The sequence below is a fragment of the Panulirus ornatus genome, chromosome 25 (assembly GCF_036320965.1).
Source record: "Panulirus ornatus isolate Po-2019 chromosome 25, ASM3632096v1, whole genome shotgun sequence".
Classification (NCBI taxonomy): Eukaryota; Metazoa; Arthropoda; class Malacostraca; order Decapoda; family Palinuridae; genus Panulirus; species Panulirus ornatus.
Genome location: NC_092248.1, coordinates 10577746 through 10596814, shown reverse-complemented (window position 1 = coordinate 10596814; position 19069 = coordinate 10577746). Strand labels below are relative to the sequence as shown.

Sequence of the window (19069 nt, the reverse complement as noted above, 5' to 3'; positions counted from 1 at the left end):
TGCGGAAGATGAAAGCCGGCAAGACAGCAGGTTTGGATGGTACTGCAGTGGAATTTATTAAAAAAGGGGGTGACTGTATTGTTGACTGGTTGGTAAGGTAATTTAATGTATGTATGATTCATGGTAAGGTGCCTGAGGATTGGCGGAGTGCATGCACAGTGCCATTGTACAAAGGCAAAGGGGATAAGAGTGAGTGCTCAAATTACAGAGGTATAAGTTTGTTGAGTATTCCTGGTAAATTATATGGGAGGGTATTGATTGAGAGGGTGAAGGCATGTACAGAGCATCAGATTGGGGAAGAGCAGTGTGGTTTCAGAAGTGGTAGAGGATGTATGGATCAGGTGTTTGCTTTGAAGAATGTATGTGAGAAATACTTAGAAAAGCAAATGGATTTGTATGTAGCATTTATGGATCTGGGGAAGGCATATGATAGAGTTGATAGAGATGCTCTGTGGAAGGTACTAAGAATATATAGTGTGGGAGGCAAGTTGTTAGAAGCACTGAAAAGTTTTTATCGAAGATGTAAGGCATGTGTACGTGTAGGAAGAGAGGAAAGTGATTGGTTCTCAGTGAATGTAGGTTTGCGGCAGGGGTGTGTGATGTCTCCATGGTTGTTTAATTTGTTTATGGATGGGGCTGTTAGGGAGGTGAATGCAAGAGTTTTGGAAAGAGGGGCAAGTATGAAGTCTGTTGGGGATGAGAGAGCTTGGGAAGTGAGTCAGTTGTTGTTCGCTGATGATACAGTGCTGGTGGCTGATTCATGTGAGAAACTGCAGAAGCTGGTGACTGAGTTTGGTAAAGTGTGTGAAAGAAGAAAGTTAAGAGTAAATGTGAATAAGAGCAAGGTTATTAGGTACAGTAGGGTTGAGGGTCAAGTCAATTGGGAGATAAGTTTGAATGGAGAAAAACTGGAGGAAGTAAAGTGTTTTAGATATGTGGGAGTGGATCTGGCAGCGGATGGAACCATGGAAGCACAAGTGAATCATAGGGTGGGGGAGGGGGCGAAAATCCTGGGAGCCTCGAAGAATGTGTGGAAGTCGAGAACATTATCTCCGAAAGCAAAAATGGATATGTTTGAAGGAATATATATATGGATAGAGTTGTGCGCAGGAGGGTGGATGTGCTGGAAATGAGATGTTTGAGGACAATGTGTGGTGTGAGGAGGTTTGATCGAGTAAGTAACGTAAGGGTAAGAGAGATGTGTGGAAATAAAAAGAGTGTGGTTGAGAGAGCAGAAGAGGGTGCTTTGAAATGGTTTGGGCACATGGAGAGAATGAGCGAGGAAAGATTGACCAAGAGGATATATGTGTCGGAGGTGGAGGGAACGAGGAGAAGTGGGAGACCAAATTGGAGGTGGAAAGATGGAGTGAAAAAGATTTTGTGTGATCGGGGCCTGAACATGCAGGAGGGTGAATGGAGGGCAAGGAATAGAGTGAATTGGATCGATGTGGTATACCGGGGTTGACATGCTGTCAGTGGATTGAATCAGGGCATGTGAAGCGTCTGGGGTAAACCATGGAAAGCTGTGTAGGTATGTATATTTGCGTGTGTGGACGTGTATGTATATACATGTGTATGGGGGTGGGTTGGGCCATTTTTTTCGTCTGTTTCCTTGCGCTACCTCGCAAACGCGGGAGACAGCGACAAAAAAAATATATATATATATATATATATATATATATATATATATATATATATATATATATATATATATGTATTTTTTTTTTTTTTTTTTTTTTGCTTTGTCGCTGTCTCCCACGTTTGCGAGGTAGCACAAGGAAACAGACGAAAGAAATGGCCCAACCCACCCCCATGAAAAAGGTATTTAGCATTATCAATTTTCCAGTATCAATTCTGACCATCACAGGGATCACAGACATGTAAAGCTTATAAGACTGACATACCAAGGGATGCCATCAGATCTGCTAGAGCCAGCCATCTGATAATGAGACGGCCACGTGTCTTGAAAAATCTACGGCCTCTGTTTGCTGTCTCTGTACCGCCAGTCCGAGGAAGTACCTTTAAAGAACGATGCAAGGGAATGGTGTCAAAAATTTATCATTCCTATGAAAATCAGTCTCAACACATACATGTGCTAATTAAAGCTGATCTGAGTAACAGACATGGACCTAATCTATAAGTGATACCATCCCGAGGATATATGCGGTATCCTGTTAGGAGGATCAGGCAGCCTCAAATTTCGATAACAAAACAATTTAGCAAATGATTACATATTTTTGAGGATCAAACACTTACAGCAGCATGTATGACATATGTTGTATTTGGATATAAAGCAACAAATTGTATTTCATGACATGCTAAGCACAGAAATGCATTTTCATATCTAATAGCCTGAAATGAGCATTTTCCTCCATTATATTCAAGAATTAAGGTCCCAGATTGGGTACACTACAAAGAATCTGGTGGCACAGATTTCAAGGCTATCAATTTAAGGGTGTCCATTAACCCTGTAAATAGAGCATACAAAAGCTCTCTCTCTTTCTACCATGAGCACACATGGTTGAGTGCTGCAGCAAATGAAGAAACAAAAATTATGTTAATCACCAAAATGAAGCTAGGTATAATAAAAGCACTAAAGAGTAATGAGGGAGTCTCATATCTTGACTGAGCATATAATATCAACAAGTCCAGAACCTAGTTCTCTACAGTTACCTGAATCTAACCTCTTCTCATGTAAAAAATAACAAAAAGTATTGGAGAGTACAATTTACTCATATATAATATTCACTGAATTATATTGGCAGTATATTATCAAACTGCTATTATTGAAAGCATGAAAACAAAATGCAAAAGAATATTCATAAAAGAGTGAGAACTTCAGTGTTGGCTGGGAGCAGACCCCCCCCCCCACCTTTATTATGTCAACCTATCTTTGTTTACAAAAAAAATTCTGTCAGACCAGTAACTTCTAAGACTACAATCTTCACCATAAGTGAGACACCAGTACACCAGTACCATCTTTGGTACCCTTCTACGGAATTTATATGTTTTTTGTGCTTAAGTGAGGTGATCACACTTGAGAGGCATATTGTACTTGAACTGTTTAAGTCCAATACATGTCACAAATACCTTGCCAAACATTTTATCAATAAACTTAAATACAAATTTAATATGTCATAAAATAGATTGTCTCTAATAACTTCCATGACAACCATTAGTGTTCTGGTGAAAGGCAAAGTGCAACATTAACCCGTATGTCCCCTTCACAAAGAGATTACTATAGCTTATTCTGTGAGATTACAATCAAATCAAGGTCTTCTTTCACAATTCCCTATCTTCACTACTTTGCAGTTGCTTAAGTTGAGTTTCACCAACAGTGTATCAGATCAACTCTAGAGCTTGTCAAGTCCCTTTGTACGTAGGTGAAATCCTTGTCATTTCTTGTTTCTCTCATGAACTCAGCACCATCCACAAATTTATTCATATGTAAGTCAAATCCTCCATGTAAGTCACTTGCAGAGACCATGAACCTGAGAATGAGTCCTGCAACACACTATTGGAGACACCAATCCATTTTGAGAAGGCACCTAAGGCATACATCCTCTCTTTTCTTCCCCTAAGGTATTTTTCTATCCGATGAAGGAGTTCCCATTTATACCTACCTGAAAATCCAACTTCTTTACCAAGCCCCTATGTGGAACAGCATCAAATGCCTTTTAACAGTCCAAGGCAACCTATTTTGTTGAAAACATGGGTCACTCTCACAGAGGTTAATGATTTATCATACATGACCTTTCCCTGTGCCCTTGCTGTTTCTCACTTAGGTAGTGTGTGTGTGTGATCGCTATTTGCATGCTAAAGGGATAAAGTCTTACAGGTATGTCATCCCATCTATTAACCTTTTATGTGTGTGAACATCACATTCATATACTTTTTCTTTTTGCATATGAACATGAGCAGAAAATCTTTTTACATACCTGTCCAAAATCTGGCAACTTGGGGCCATTTTCTTTCATTTTATCAAATAACAAACATGGGGCTCAGTGACGCTGACTTTGTTACAGAGAGAAAAATATCTTATAAGGAGTGCACAAATAAATATGTGAAAGAACACTTCTGAAAAACATAAATCAAAGTGGATGCAAAAGTAAATATGGAGATGTATGAGGTCATTAAAGTACACATAGAAATCACAACTGTTTAAACACAAAGAAGTAAGCTCTAAATGTACATCATTTCATGATTTGCTTCAACTTCACTTTAAACAGGTCTTTCGAAATAAAACTGTTGCAGATAGTAAACATAACTGACATTTCTTGAAATTATCAACATTTACAATATCTCTTAAGAGAATTCATGCAGAATCCTAGATCTGAATAAAGCCATAAAAGAACAAGGTCTTTACCTGATATACTGCACCTCCAATGCCAAACAAAGATGCAATAATGGACACAGCATTATAGGGCACAGACTGGAAATCAACAAGGAAGTCCCTGCTAAAGGCATTATTGTTGCTGAGGCAACAAAGTGATTCAATTGTTGGACTGGCCATGGCTGGTATGTACTGAGGTACAATATGATATCCAGAAATTACTCTGTTCCCTTAGTTGTCAGGCACATCACCTTCCTGAGGAAATAAGTTTTCAGTAGATACTTTCAGTTTATGTTCAATAAATGTTTTCTATAGTGTATCATTACAAGAACTACACACAAATAATACTTGAACCTGCAATACATAAAAAACAGTGTAATATTACAGTGTGATCAGACCACAATCTGTATCCCTCATATGTCTAAAATCTGTATAATTCGCAAATCTGGTCATTGCTTGGTCCCAAAGATTATACTGTCTATGATCTACCTGTAACTATCAAAAAGTGGGGACAACTGATAGGTGTCTTACATTACACAAGAGTTCATGAATAATTTTTCTTAACTTTACCTTGCTGGGGGGGGGATGCTATTTCATGTGTGGTGGGGTGGCGATTGAAATGGATGAAAGCAGCACGTATGAGTATGTACATGTGCATGTATGTATATGTCTGTGTACGTAAAAATGCCTGTCAGGGCATTTATGTATATACATGTGTATGTGGGTGGGTTGGGCCATTCCTTGCTAGTTTCTTTGCGCTACCTCACTAATGCGGGAAACGATGGCTATGTATAATAAATAATATAAATACCATTAAACCAACATAGTTCAGCTCTGATACATAGTGCATGACCAGGGTGAGCCAGACTAAGTAATGGAACATCATGTACACTGCACTATACGTTTTACTACATCCTTATCTTCACTAAATCCTTGACATCAATCACCTCTGACTTACTTACATCCTAGGGGTCACGAGAAAGGCCATCTTCATTTTACCATCATTTTCACTACATTTTGACATGACAGGCTTTTGACCTAACCCATAAGGTTTATATCAAAGGCCATATTCAGGACATCATCTCTATTATATTCTTAATGCTACCAGCCACTAACTTGAACCTTCCAGTTTGGGATAATTGCTTACATTATCATGCCTTCAACTTCACTTTGATGGGAAACATACACAAATCCAGTTACTGAAGAGTATGGGGATGTGTTGCTGACCTCTGTGGAGTGCTCCAAAGAGAGTGTCACTACTCATAACATTACAAGGAGAACAAACAATCCTCTTAACTTATCCAACAGTACAGTAATGCTTTCAACTTAAGCCAACTGGTCTATTAACTTGACTATCTATATTTCATATGACTAACTAGTAGTACTACTTGAAACATGATTAATATTCACTCTACATATTGCATGCAGCCACCAATACACCTTAGTGCAACATCTCCAACAAATACTGGCTGGTAACTTGGGAAGCACACAAGGTATCCGCATGACTATCTTAGCCATGTGAACAAAAGCTGAGCATGACCTGCACAGTCATTCCTCCACCACAGCCATCTATTACAAACTTAAATGGCATTAACCTTTAGCACTTCTTATTTCCTTTCTAACAAAAAAATATCAATTATATACCTAAAGACTTTCATAATATCATAATAAGAAGACCACTTTAAGAAAAAGGTAACCTTTTAATTACCTGCCATTATTTGGATTGAGTGGTATAATGTTTTTCATTTTTTAGGAGGTAGGATATCCAAAAACTGAATGAGTGAGATACAATAAGCTTTAGAATTATCAACCTTTGCTGGTCTTTACTAATGAAGCTTTGCTACTCTCCATAAAACACATAGGTAATCGGATAGGAGCTGAGTTTCAGTGCATTACACATGACAGCTAGAGAATGGATGTGAGCAGATGTGGCCTTTCTTCATCTGTTCCTGGCACTACCATGCCAATGTGGGAAACACCAATTAAGTGAGGAAAAAAAATTCTCTAATTCTAAAATATGTTTACATCCAAGAACAACCCTTTCTCCATCAAAAGTGGTGTCCTTTAAGGTTCTATCCTGTCTCCTACACTTTTTCTACATTTTACCAACAATTTCCTTTCTTCCATAAATAACCAAATGTACTCTTACACTGACAATACAACACTGCATTCCTCCACATCGTTCAGTTCTGCTGCATCTTCTCACTCAATCAACACATTGTTTCAAAACAACTTCCTTAATAAACTCAGACGTGGACTGGATATCGCTGGGGGTAGACAAAATTTAGTCATGTTTAAAACCTCCAAGACCTAGTTTCTGCCCATCTCTCTATTGAATGTTCCTCAAACATTTCCTCTCTCCTTCAACAGTTCTATAATTCCACCTCTTGACTCAATGAAATACCTGGTATCACTGTACCATCCACTCTGTCTTGGAAACCCCAGATTACGGAAATAACTTAGAATGCCTCTAAGAAAGTGGGAGTCCTGTTTAGATGTCAAAATTTCTTTTCTTCAGACCAGTTGCTTCATTCATACAAAGGATTGATCTGTCCTTGCATGGAGGACTGCTCTCAAATCTGGGGTGATTTTAGCTTTGCATCCTTACTGGACATATTTGACTTCAAAGCAATCTGACATGAACTCCCCAAGGCCAACTTCAAAACTTAACCTGCTCGCCCTACACTGCAATGTTGGTTCACTTTCCCTCTTGTATAGGTATTACTATGGTTTTTGCTCCTGAGAGCTGGCTGCCTGTGTGTCCCCACCACAAGTTAGACAAAGCAATGTTTAGCAAGCTGCTGCATCATGTGAGTACTGCATGGCCTCTGGTAACTTAAGGGTGGACCGTCTTGATACCTGTTTCTTTCCCTACACCTTGAAGCTTTGGAACTCTCTACCTCTCATGTCTTTCCCAGTAAAGTTACTCCTAAAAGCACTTCCGATCTATGGATCAAAATAACCTTTCTGTGGATTCCCCCTGCTAATTCATATGGCTTGGTTCAGTCCACTGAAAGCATGTCACCCTGTTTAACTAATTGCTCCAGTTCTCTCTACCGAGTACATGCCTTTCAACCCCATTAACTCTCTTACCATCCTCTTCAGCTTTCTCAGCCACACTTTCCTTGATACCACATCTCTCTCTTACCCCTTTAATACCTACATGTTCAACCACCTCACATCAGACACTGTCCTCAAACATTTAATTTCCAACACAAGCACCTTCCTGCACAAATCCTCGTGTATGGCCCAGGCCTTAGGCCCATACAACATTTTTGGGAATTCTACAAACTTACCCATTTTTTTCCATCCAGATAATGACCTCGCTTTCCATACATTCCGCTTTTGATGTACATGATTTTTCCAGATACTTTCATGGTAACCCCATATTTTTTCTGATACTCACAGCCCTATATCTAAATACACAGATGGAATCCATTGGTGAATGTGTATACCCATTTGCCTTCAAAGAGGAGGCAATACCATTAATCAAACTCGTTATTTTGAGTAATTTACTTTGGATATCAAGTGATCCTGTCTTGCAATGGCAGTATAGCATTTAGGCAGAATGGAATAAAAACTGCAGAGAATGACATGGTGCACTGTATAATACTCTAAGATACTAAATGAAGGAATAGTGTAAAGGACTTAAAATCATCAAGGAAAATGTGTCACAAACCAATATAAATTTAGGTGAGACACAAACTTCACATATTCTCCCAAGCACCTGTTATTTATAATTTTCCATTTTTTTCAAAATATTATGAACCTCTACTTCTAGGGGAACTATAAGCTCACCACTATCACCTTATTTCATATATAATAAAATACTATGCTCTAAATTATACTCCAAATGATATCATTTAATATCTAGAGCTAATTTTGATCCATATCTTACCTGATAATTAACCACATTAACCACTGATAATAAAACTGAAATATGAAAATAGTAAATGATTGCGGCTTGGAGAAAGTTGAGGTTTTCATAAGTTCTGCTGATTCGCAGACGTTTAAATGACTTACTCTTAAACCCCGCATTTTCCTTATGTTTCTCAGCTCTCCCTACTATTTTTTTTAACAAAGTAACCCAAAATAAAGCTCCAATCTGCACAGCACTGGCCTAAATCACTTCAACTTAGGGTAAAAAGTCCATTGATATGCAATTCCTCCACATGAACAAGCTGTGCCTGTGATGTCCATATAGCAAAATCTAAATGTTGATTCATTCTTACCTGGATCATAGTTTCCACCCTTCACAACACCTACTGCCACTAACACTATTTCCCATCATCTCCCACAACCCTCAATCTATTTACATATCACCGTCCCAACAACCAAACTATAGCATAAGAAAGACATTGTATGAGGCATAAAGAAGATCAAGCACAGAGGAATGAACCTTTCAAAGAAATGTCTCTGAAAGTCCAAAGTGAAACAAGACACCACGCTCCAATGTGATACAAGATATCACGCGACTTAGTCCAGGAGATACATTTACATATATTTAGAAAGTACAAAACCAATACCTTTTTAAGGTTTACGGTAATCAAATTCTTAACCTTTACTCTCTTAAACTACAATAATTTTCATGTCAGTAACTGAGTCGCACTAGGTCTACCTCCTTGACCCACACCGTTTACGAGACTGCCACTATGTTGGGTACTGTACGATACACATATGGTAATATCCAGTCATTCATTACTTTACAATATGTATCCAAAGTCTAATCTACAGTAACAGAGAAAATGATTCTACAAACAAAATCATACCAGCTTAGTAGTGAAATTAATTCCCACCTCTGTTATGAGTACCGCCTCAGGCAATTGCTGTTGTTTATATCACATGTTCTCCCGATGTTGCCATCACTTAACCAGATTTTTCCGCTAAACGTAGAAACGGAATATTAGTTTCAGAAGCAAAAACTTTTTTTTTTTACCTTGTCTTTCTGTTTAGTTTACAAACTACATAATCATTTTTAGAATACATATTACATATTGCCGTACGTTGCTAACGAATCTCTAACTTAAGTGTTAAAGTTGGTTGGTTGACTGTGACATTAGCCTTATCAATTGCTAGGGGTTTTCTTGGTCGACAAGGTATAACCACCTTCCGATAAATCTTTACTATTTCCAGGTATTAAATATATTTCTAAGATATTTACACTACCATTATGTATATAACCCATAACGTGCGACAGATATCAGGTAAAAGTAGCCATCGTAAAATGAAATTTCAGTTTTCCAACTTTTTTTCATACTGATAAGAAATCTATGATACAGTTCCACATGGTAGTATTTTCAGGCTAGATTCACTTATCCTATTTGTTTATTACGGTAAGGTAGGGAGAGAATTATACACTTGTGGGACCCTATCTTGTAAATATATTTCAGTTCTTTCTATTGACATCTAGACGCCAGCATACATAAACGAGACAGGTTGTAGCAACCTTAGGGTTTTATATACCTTAGTGTACGAGGAAATATTCAGGATGATTTGCTTCTGTATACTGACTCGGAATTTTCATGTACTTTTTTTTTCTCCTGGATAAGAGAAAGACCTGCCGAAATAGCGACATCACAATCAAGCCTTTAAGGCAGGTAATAGGTCCACCACGTACGAGCTCTATATTTCTTAAAGTGTCCCTCTTCATATGATAAAATGCAACTGTGAATATAAACCTGAAAACAAATACTGTCAATTTATCGATCTCTTAAGAGTCACCCGAGTTCTGATGCTCAGGTTATATATCACTTTCCTTTCTTTTCTAGTTACAAGCAGAGATTCATCAATGGAAAAAGTTAACAGAGAAAATTTAAGTTAGTCTAGGAGATAAGTTTTTAAACCAAATATGATTAAATCGCTAGCAAGCTATCTCGCAACGGGCTAAAAAGAGCAAGAAATGCTCATACAGCGGTACTGTTATAAGTATGAATATATACGAAAGTATGACATGCAAAAAAGAGAATTTTCAAAGCTTAATATCTTACCAAAAAGTCTGCTTGCGTATTTTTTGCTCAGTAAGTTTGTTTTTATTTATCTTACGCAGCAAGGGAAATCAGTTATTTCCATATCATGTATTTGTTAATATATATTTACCAATATCAAACAACTCAACTAAAAGTTAAATTTTCAGAATGAAATAAAGTTTACTAGCTAAAATCTATAATATCGTTTATCGTTTAGACCTTCAAAAGATACTATCTTAATTTCATGACTATTTTTGCAAGCTGCAAGTAACAGTTACCGGCAGACGACATTCTACCAGCGAAGCAACTAGCTTACAATGAGTGGAAAGTGTTTTATGAAGTGGAACTTTTAACTCTTAATATTCGTTGGCCCTCACCGATCACAGGTAAAAATCTAAATAATGAACGAAAGGACGAAGGTGATAAATCATTTGTTGCTGACTGTATGTATTATTTGAGGACAACTGTAGTGGATATAGTGTCCAGCGATGATGCAATTCCGGCTGATAGAGGTTAACATTTTGATGTAATATTTTGCTGTACTTTATAGATGCATATGACATGCAGAGTTAAAAAGTCTCTTTTGTGTATAAAGAAAAATAGATTGATAAGATTTTGTACATATGCAACAGAATTCTTATGTAATGGTATCTCGTTTGTTCTCCCGCCAAAACAAGGTCGGTTATGCTTAGAATGTAAGCAATATTTTCTCCTTTATGGACAGATATGCCCTCAAATTTACTTTAATCCTCGACAAGGAGTATCATGAATCTTAGTCTTTTAAATGGATGTGTGAATTGGTGATTATGTAGATTGCATTTATGTTCTTTAGATATCTTTAATGTTAGCGGAGAATTGTTTGTAATTTGCAATGTAAATGAAATTATTTATTTTATCTGTCTTTTCGCTGTCTGTCTATCTGGATAGATATGTTGGACTAGAATCACATCTAATTAGCCAACGATATTATGCGAATGATTTAATGGTGATAGGAATAGGGATGCATTGTCAGTCATGGAAGTGTTGAGTAAGGGATGACCTGATTACAAACTTTTCTTTCTTAAGCCATTTTGATGTCAACAGTGACCAGTTCTTCGAAGTATGGACGGGTTAAACAACCAGAGATTATAACATGAAAGTAAACAAGAAACATATTAGAAAAATGTTAAGTACTTTTATCGTATAAAAGTAGTGGATGAATGAATACCCTGAATTATGAGAATATAACGTCAGCATACAAAAGGTAATTACGTCAGTAGCAGTAGGTAATTACATACATTCCAGCTTCTAGGAAAATTGTAAAGGGGACAAACTGGCCGCCAGATGAGGAAGTATTCAATACGTTGCTTACCTTCTAAATAAGCCTAAGATTGGAGTACTTTTTTCAAGTTTGGTCATCGTGCTTAAGGAATCAAGAACTAATAGAAAGGGTCCAGAGGAGAACATCAAAGTTGGTACCGGAAAAGAGAGTTCAGTTACAGGGGAAAAGTTAGTTAGAGGCCTTAAATTTTTCCATTATGCACGAAAGAGTAAGGAGTGACCTGAACTTAAACTTTATATTTTTAAACCAATGTGATTAAAAAAAAAACCAAGAAGTTCTTCGAAAAATGCGAGGGTAGAACATCCAGATGCCATAAGCCAGAGACCTGTTTGACAAGATTTGGAGAACTTATGTATAGTTAATGAGTAGTGGATGAAGGAAATGATCTGAGTCAGGAAACTGGAAACTTGGACAGCATACACAGATTTCAGAAGCTGTAGGATAGATTTCAAGAGATGGGACTTCATGAGTGTAGAACTCCCCGTAAAGCACAAATAAGTATTATAAAATACAAAACCAGAGAGGAATCGTCTGAGTATATGACACGGAGAAATGAAGCAAGAGAACATGAGAAAGTAGGCCAGTGGGAGACATATGGAAAAAGATATACGTAGTGGTAATGACTTGAGAAAGCTGCTGCCATCATCGATTTCGTGTACCACCTGAATACCTGGGTGACGTAAAGAATGCAGGGAGACTGCCATCCGCATCAGATCAATACGGTATTTGAACCACTGAAAAAGATTTTACGAAAGTGTTCATACTAGAGCAACACGGGAAACGCTTAATTTAAGATACACGTGTAAATTACTGAAAGGCTTAGACCCAGGCCATCATATAATCCGTGGACGGAATGATAGACTGGTTAGAATGTGTGAAAACAGTCCTCTGAAGTACAATAACTTTATGCAAAGGAATGCGTATACGGCATGGGCCCATGTCTGTGAAGCTGCGACTGGGGGGGGGGGACACTGGGAAGATCCCTGGGTTTCGTTAAACAACGATACAGTTATTTTTTCCAAATTATTACCAGGTCAGCCTTGTTGCATAACACTAACAGAGGATAGATCCGCTTTATCAAACAGCACAGATGACCAGGCCCTCGTCCACAGAAACCATCCAGTGAACGACGTCCATGCATCAACATACAAAGTCAGGGGGACAAATTCACGTGCTTTGCCACATAGAAATATTCAGAAAAGAATAATTTGATAGATATTTATGCCAGTCATCATTACCCATGAAAGGTTAAGTTAGACATGATATTTGTTCGTAATTTGATTGACAATGGTTCGTTATTAGTTCACAAGTTACTGAAGGTATCAGTAGGAATACTAGACCACAGATATTAGAGAAGGAAGATTCAATATATTTTTAGTATGGTGATATAAAGATAATGATATCTTGCTATGTTCTTCCCGTTTTTCCTCTCTCTCTCTCTCTCTCTCCAATGGTGATGGAGGCCCAATGAGCTATGCCACCACCTTACCCACCATTATTATTCTCATTATACATTGATATCATCAAATTATCATTGTTATATAAGGTACATTTCTTTCAGAGTTGTGGATAATTCTGATCCTACAAACGGTAGAAAAGACAGACTAGGACGAGGACCCCTCAATCTTATCAAAGTGATTAAGACTTGACTCCCAGCGATAAAAGAAGAGGTAAGCCTATGGAGTTCTCTCAGACCCCCAGCGATAAAGAGAGTATTTGCCTAAAGAGAATTATGATTTTAGATATTCCAGCAGTTCATATTGTTATCAAGGAGGATAAAAGTTGACCTTAGCTAAAAGTAGCAAGTATATTTCCTGTCTTCTAACATATTGCATGTACCGTCAAATATCAGTGTATATGCATATTGATGGAAGGAAATTTATATTCTTGACCAGCTTTTTAGCACTGTTGTGCATAACGAAAAGCCATTATTAATCTCAGAAGCAATTGTGTATAAACGTAATACAATCTAAGTTTTAAGCTGGATGTAATGTTTGTTGATTTTCAATGGGAGTGGTGAAGATGTTTTCATTAACAACCTTTTGCTGCATATTTTACAGTTTACACCTATAGACGTTTCAGTATAGCTCTCAGTTTTAGAGGTTTGACATACTTAGCGACACATATAAACTAAACAATGTGCTACAAGTAGTGATGCTCCGAACCTTATTCTTTTTATTCGTTGCATTTTCACAGATTTTGCTGAACTGTTGATTCATACCCATTTGACTTGAAATACATATTTGTGATCAGTTTCTTCAGCGAGTTGATGAATGCCTCTATGTAGGCTTGTATAAGCCTACATGTTTATCGTCCTTTTCAGTGTAGATAATCGAGTAAATGAATTCCAGATAAAAATGTGATGACCGTATTCCAAGAACGGTGAAACAGTAGGGTGAGGGTATAGATATTCCGAAGATCTTCGAGTGTTAATCACAGATATTTTGTTTTGCGTGCCGATACTGAAAGAGAAACTCTATTAGATTTGTTTAGGGTAGGGACAAGTGGTATCATAATGAGATGATCAAAGCAGATCAAGGTGAACAAGTATGGAATGTAGATGATCATTGCAAAACAGTGTGATGAAATGTAAAATGTCCTTTGTTTTGCTTCAACCTGGTTACAAGAAACCCTGTGAAGTGGCGAGGCTGCTAGAGCTTCGGATGCCGCTCGTCTGGGCTGAATTTGTACGTGGTATGTTTCTCAGGCGCCAGCCCTGCTGTGTTATAAAAGAGTGGCTTCGTTTTCGCTGCATCGGCATGGCAACTTATTCCAATTCATCTTGTATTTGGAAAAGCAACACAGGATTGAAATATCACAAGTAACGTTTATATCGAATCTTCAGGACGAGAGCGTATATGTTCTTGCAATTATAAAATCTCCTCTGGGTCAATCTCAGGCCACCACTCGTTAAGCCGACATTAAAACAAAAGATAAGACACGTTACAGAAGTTTTATCATAGATAAGAATAACATTATCGATTAGGGCTAATCCTTTCTCTGATAATATGTGAAACTTCACAGGTTCAATGAAAGGTGATGGTAACTGGAGATCAGTAGTTGTGTTCTATCATAATCTTACTTGTGGCATAAACAGAATGATGAAGTAGAAAGCACCTCCATATCCACCCACCCACTCTGTCACAGCCGAGAGAGAGAGATAGGAGGGAGAGGGGACACTGCAGTATGTAGAGTATGCTGCCACGTAAATTCTGTAGGAAAGTGTGGACATGAAAAGTTCCTCACTCTGACTCCATCATTATGTTTTTCAGTCTAGACAACAGCAACACTGTCCTCTGCAGTATTCCTAACGTTTTCTTGCGGCTACCTTAAGTGTTTTTAAGTTTTTCATTATAGTCCTTTGGGAATACAGCCTCCTGTTGTTAATGCTACAAAACACCGAGTTCAAAATGTCAGACTAAAGAATGACTAAGTGTGAGGCAAGGGCTTCCTTCCATTTTATCCCCCAACAATGATTTGAACAAATTGTGTTATCAAGGAGGGTCAGGATCGAGGTATTGTGGAGCCAGCCATCCACTCAGCTTAGCCACTTAACTCAAGGATTCTGTCGCCACATTAGGCACCGTTGGTAGAAGAGAGAGGGGAAAAAAGACACCCGTTGGGCATGATGGTTCAACCCTTGGGTATAACAATGTCATTGGATATACCTTGCATCGTTGAAGAGTTCATACCGTCGTGCTCAGGTGGTTAAAGTTGGTATCATACGTTCCCATAATTATATATGAATTTTATCGGGTTTTCATCGATTCCAAAGATTAAAGAAAAGTTGTTGCGGAAGAAAAAAATACTTTTCCCAGCCAGCGTAAACAGTGACTTAGCAATACCAAACACTGAGAATAGTACGGTCGTTAGGTTATTACTGACATTATATATCTGGTCCTCGCAGAGCGTAAGTAGGGCATGATTTCGTAGATTGGTTCATTAGCATCGTCTCGTTTGATACATTCCGAGTGTTTTTCCTATGTCCATATCTACTTGGATTTAGCATACTGTTAAACAAGGCCGAATTTGCATTACGTAATTTTCTCGGCGTGGGCCCATCATCTGCTTTCAACGCCAGCATTATTATATACACCAACCGAAAAATCTTATGCTTCGGCGTTATACATAATTCTAGGACCACGTACACATCAGCATGTGCCTATGACCATACAACTGTTTCAGATTATTCATCTACCTGTACGAAAACTAAAGTTCGTATGACGCAAAGTCTGTTGTCACTATTAACATTTTAAGGCTACTCTATGGGTAAGGCTTTATATTATATTATATTATAAATGTATATTTAAAGATATGGGGAACACTCCGGCGACCATGCTATGATTCACTGCCATGATAAAAATAAATGTCCCTTGGTTGCAAAGCAAATGGCAGCCCAGTGGAGGCAGCTGATTATAGACGTTTTCCTGCTCCGTTCACACACTCAGACGTCTAAGACGTAATTTGCCTGGTAACTTTTTGACGACTTTTGTATAAGAAGTAATGTGAGGGTAAGATACGTGAGGATGAGTTGTGAATATGAAGTTTGAAAGTGATGGCATATGAAATGAGAGTTGTTTGAGTGAAGATTATTGGTAGACGGTCGAGGGGCGTGTTCAGCCTTTTCTTATCAATGGTGTTGCCTGACGGCTTGTCATAACTTCAAGATGATAAATTTTGAATGGGGACTAAACTCAGTGAGGAATTCCCTATTCTGTTTCGCAAAGTCACACATCGAAAATTATTAGGCTACGTTATGCGTAGCCTGTCACGACGCTGCCTGCAGTGGTGGGTCTTCGGCCCCTCAGAATGCTTGCTTGCCAACGTTCAGTGGGGCACGTGAGACCTGTGCTCTTGATTAGATATCACTCCATTTGTTGTAATACAGGTAGAGCAGAAATTTGCCGGACAATGTGCGAGAAATAGTGAGTGACAGAGATAGCTGGGGCTCATGGTGCGAGTAATATGCGGCAATTGTGGTTATTGTGCTAGCGGGCCTCTTTATACACTTGATCAGTGAAATCTTCTGTGCACGACAGTGTGTATGACTGCCACATTGATGTCATAAAACTATCTACAGAAGATTACAAAAGACAATCACCTAAACATTTGCATAAATTAAGATAATTTAAATCACAGTTAATGAACAGTAAAACATTTTCTTCATATCTTTGTGTTTGTCTTTCTAGTAAGGAACAATATGGCATTGATTTTCTACAAATGGTTGAAACTCCTTAGATATATTTTATTTGAATAAATAAACAAAGTAGTTTTGCGTATATATCGGCACCGCTGTCAAATGACAAAGTATTGTTTGCTGGCCTCACGTCACTTTATTTCTAGATTTATCGACTGATTGTAATTTTCGTTAAAGACAGACTAGGATCAGGAGGCCGGAAGGTGAAACCCCACGGTGGAGGTTAGGTAAGGTTGATTGATTTGACTTTAAAACTGACACTGCATTTCGAGGTGGCTACGGGTGAGAACCTCTATGACAACTCCCCGTGGACTTAATGAAATTGAAATTTATTGTTCATCAGCATTGGCATTTGGATGAATCTCAGATGTGTTAAAAAAAAGAAACCTTTTGTTTTATTAGAAAAATCAGTAAGTAAATCTGATGATAAAATGCCGCCAGGGAAGAATAGAATATCGGCTCAATTGCTACATGGCAATGTTTGTTCGTTTGCACAGAATTGCATAAAGATCATTTCCTCATAATATTGCATAATCTTATTATCAGTAAGAAGAAATCTAATTTTTGTTTTTCAAACTGACGTAAGAGCAATGTTTACGAGATACGTACATGATAAGGAGTCGATTTTAAGTCGAGACCAATATTATACCTACAAATTCGTATTATGTGGAAAACATTAACAATTCGTGAAATGAAGTTGGTTAACTAATAGCTAGTTTATTCGCAAAGCAGTTTTGACAGCATTTGGTAACATTTCCAACTCCCATATGACCCAAACTCCCATCCCTACTCCTGTGGGCACATCCCTCCTCGTTATCCCATACCTAAATGTAGAATAGCCTGTCACATTCCAGTGACATAGCAGTCTAGTACTTCAAACGATTTACTCTGTCTTTTCCTTGAATTTTTACACTTTATCTGAAAGTATATCGATGCATACGCTAACGGTTACAACCCTAGTTTAACATAGGAAGGCAGTTCTGTAGTAACACTGTCCACTTATACTAATAAATACTGCGAAGATTAATAAATGCATAGATATCCAAAATTACGTTGAAAATATGGCATACTAATCATAGAAACTGAAAATGAAATCCAACGAACTTAGCATTATTTTTGTGCCTCATTTTCTTAAAGCGGTTCACTTTCATTAGAAGTTCAGTCCCGGGAGTTTTTGTTTTATTGTTAAAAGCATTATATTTTTTTTACGACAGTAAACTCCATTTTTGAAGGACGAACATATGAAAAACCAGTATACATTTGTAAGCAGAGGTATACATTGTGGTTTTAAGCAATGATTTTTGAGTATAATGTCATGAAATTTCTTAAGAATAATAGGCACTTTCTTCTTATCGTAGGCGTATCCTTTACGAGCGATTTTTTTTTCAGCACAAACACATGAGAGAGGCATTTAAAGAAGAATCATCCCACATGGGCGGTTTGGGCAATGTGATGGGGTGGCGTGGTGGAGGTTTAGAGATTGCTTGTCTGGCGTCCCCACTTGGTGTTTGGCTGCTGTGGGCATCCCGGAATGGTTGTGCAACATACTCTCTTTGTTGTAATAATGGGCTATTTTTGGGTCATCCTTTTTGTGAGTAGATGTTTAGAACCTATACCACAGTGTGAAAAGTATGGAACAGGAAGCTTACATATATCGGTTGGATATGGTAGAAGGTATATATTGCTGTTTAGGTTAGAACATGTTAAGCATTGCCATAAGTAGGGTATTTCAAAAGAATATTTCACAGAAAAGGACTCCAGAATTTAGTTTTCATTCTCGGAGTCTCTCCTCTTGCAACCGATTCTAGAGCATCAAAAAGTTGTCATGTATATTTCTAGAACACAATAGTAAGATCTTTGAGCACAGATCGTAGCACTGCGTTCAGAAGTCGTACCGTCATGCTCAGAAGGTTTATGATGACAGATAATATGTAGTTCATGACTTGTGGGTGATGGAAAATCAGTCATGAGGATTCTCCTTGCCGAAACTGAAGATGCGTGTGTGATTCGTCTGGGCGGAGTCAACATGGAGCAGGCTGATGTTAGGGCTGAGCAGTGAGGGTGCCGCCCGGCTCGTGGAATAATGCCAGTCGTGACTTTGTACGTGCTCAAGTTAGGTTGTGTCATCCTCCGCTGAGGGACGAATCGCTAAGTGGTAGCCTCGAAATCTTGTACATTTATTAGTGGTGACTTCAGACTGAAATTTTGTAGGATAAATATACTAATGACAAGGAACCCTGTTCAGGTATAAG

At 38.0% G+C, this 19069-nt stretch overlaps 2 protein-coding genes across 10 annotated transcripts in view; one reads left to right on the top strand and one right to left on the bottom strand.

Moving 5' to 3' along the window:
• The window catches only part of LOC139757262 (G-protein coupled receptor 143-like), a 31933-nt gene extending 21562 nt beyond the window's left edge, over nucleotides 1-10371 (bottom strand). The window contains exons 1-3 of one of the 4 annotated variants that reach the window (XM_071677588.1): nucleotides 10321-10371; nucleotides 4367-4588; nucleotides 1905-2019 (exon numbers count right to left, since the gene is read on the bottom strand). In XM_071677588.1, coding sequence (XP_071533689.1) covers nucleotides 1905-2019; nucleotides 4367-4513 — 262 coding nt within the window. In that variant the 5' untranslated portion in view covers nucleotides 4514-4588; nucleotides 10321-10371. Of the gene's footprint in view, nucleotides 1-1904; nucleotides 2020-4366; nucleotides 4589-8859; nucleotides 8995-9102; nucleotides 9206-10320 lie in introns of those variants that run through there. The other 3 variants (XM_071677585.1, XM_071677586.1, XM_071677587.1) reach the window with 3 other exon arrangements.
• A 202-nt stretch (nucleotides 10372-10573) lies between these two features.
• Nucleotides 10574-19069, top strand: part of LOC139757261 (thiamine transporter 1-like) — a 50432-nt gene continuing 41936 nt past the window's right edge. For 4 of the 6 annotated variants that reach the window (XM_071677580.1, XM_071677578.1, XM_071677581.1 and 1 more), the window contains exons 1-2: nucleotides 10574-10685; nucleotides 13182-13290. The gene's annotated coding sequence lies outside the window, so the exon portion shown is untranslated. Of the gene's footprint in view, nucleotides 10686-13181; nucleotides 13291-18908; nucleotides 19063-19069 lie in introns of those variants that run through there. The other 2 variants (XM_071677582.1, XM_071677583.1) reach the window with 2 other exon arrangements.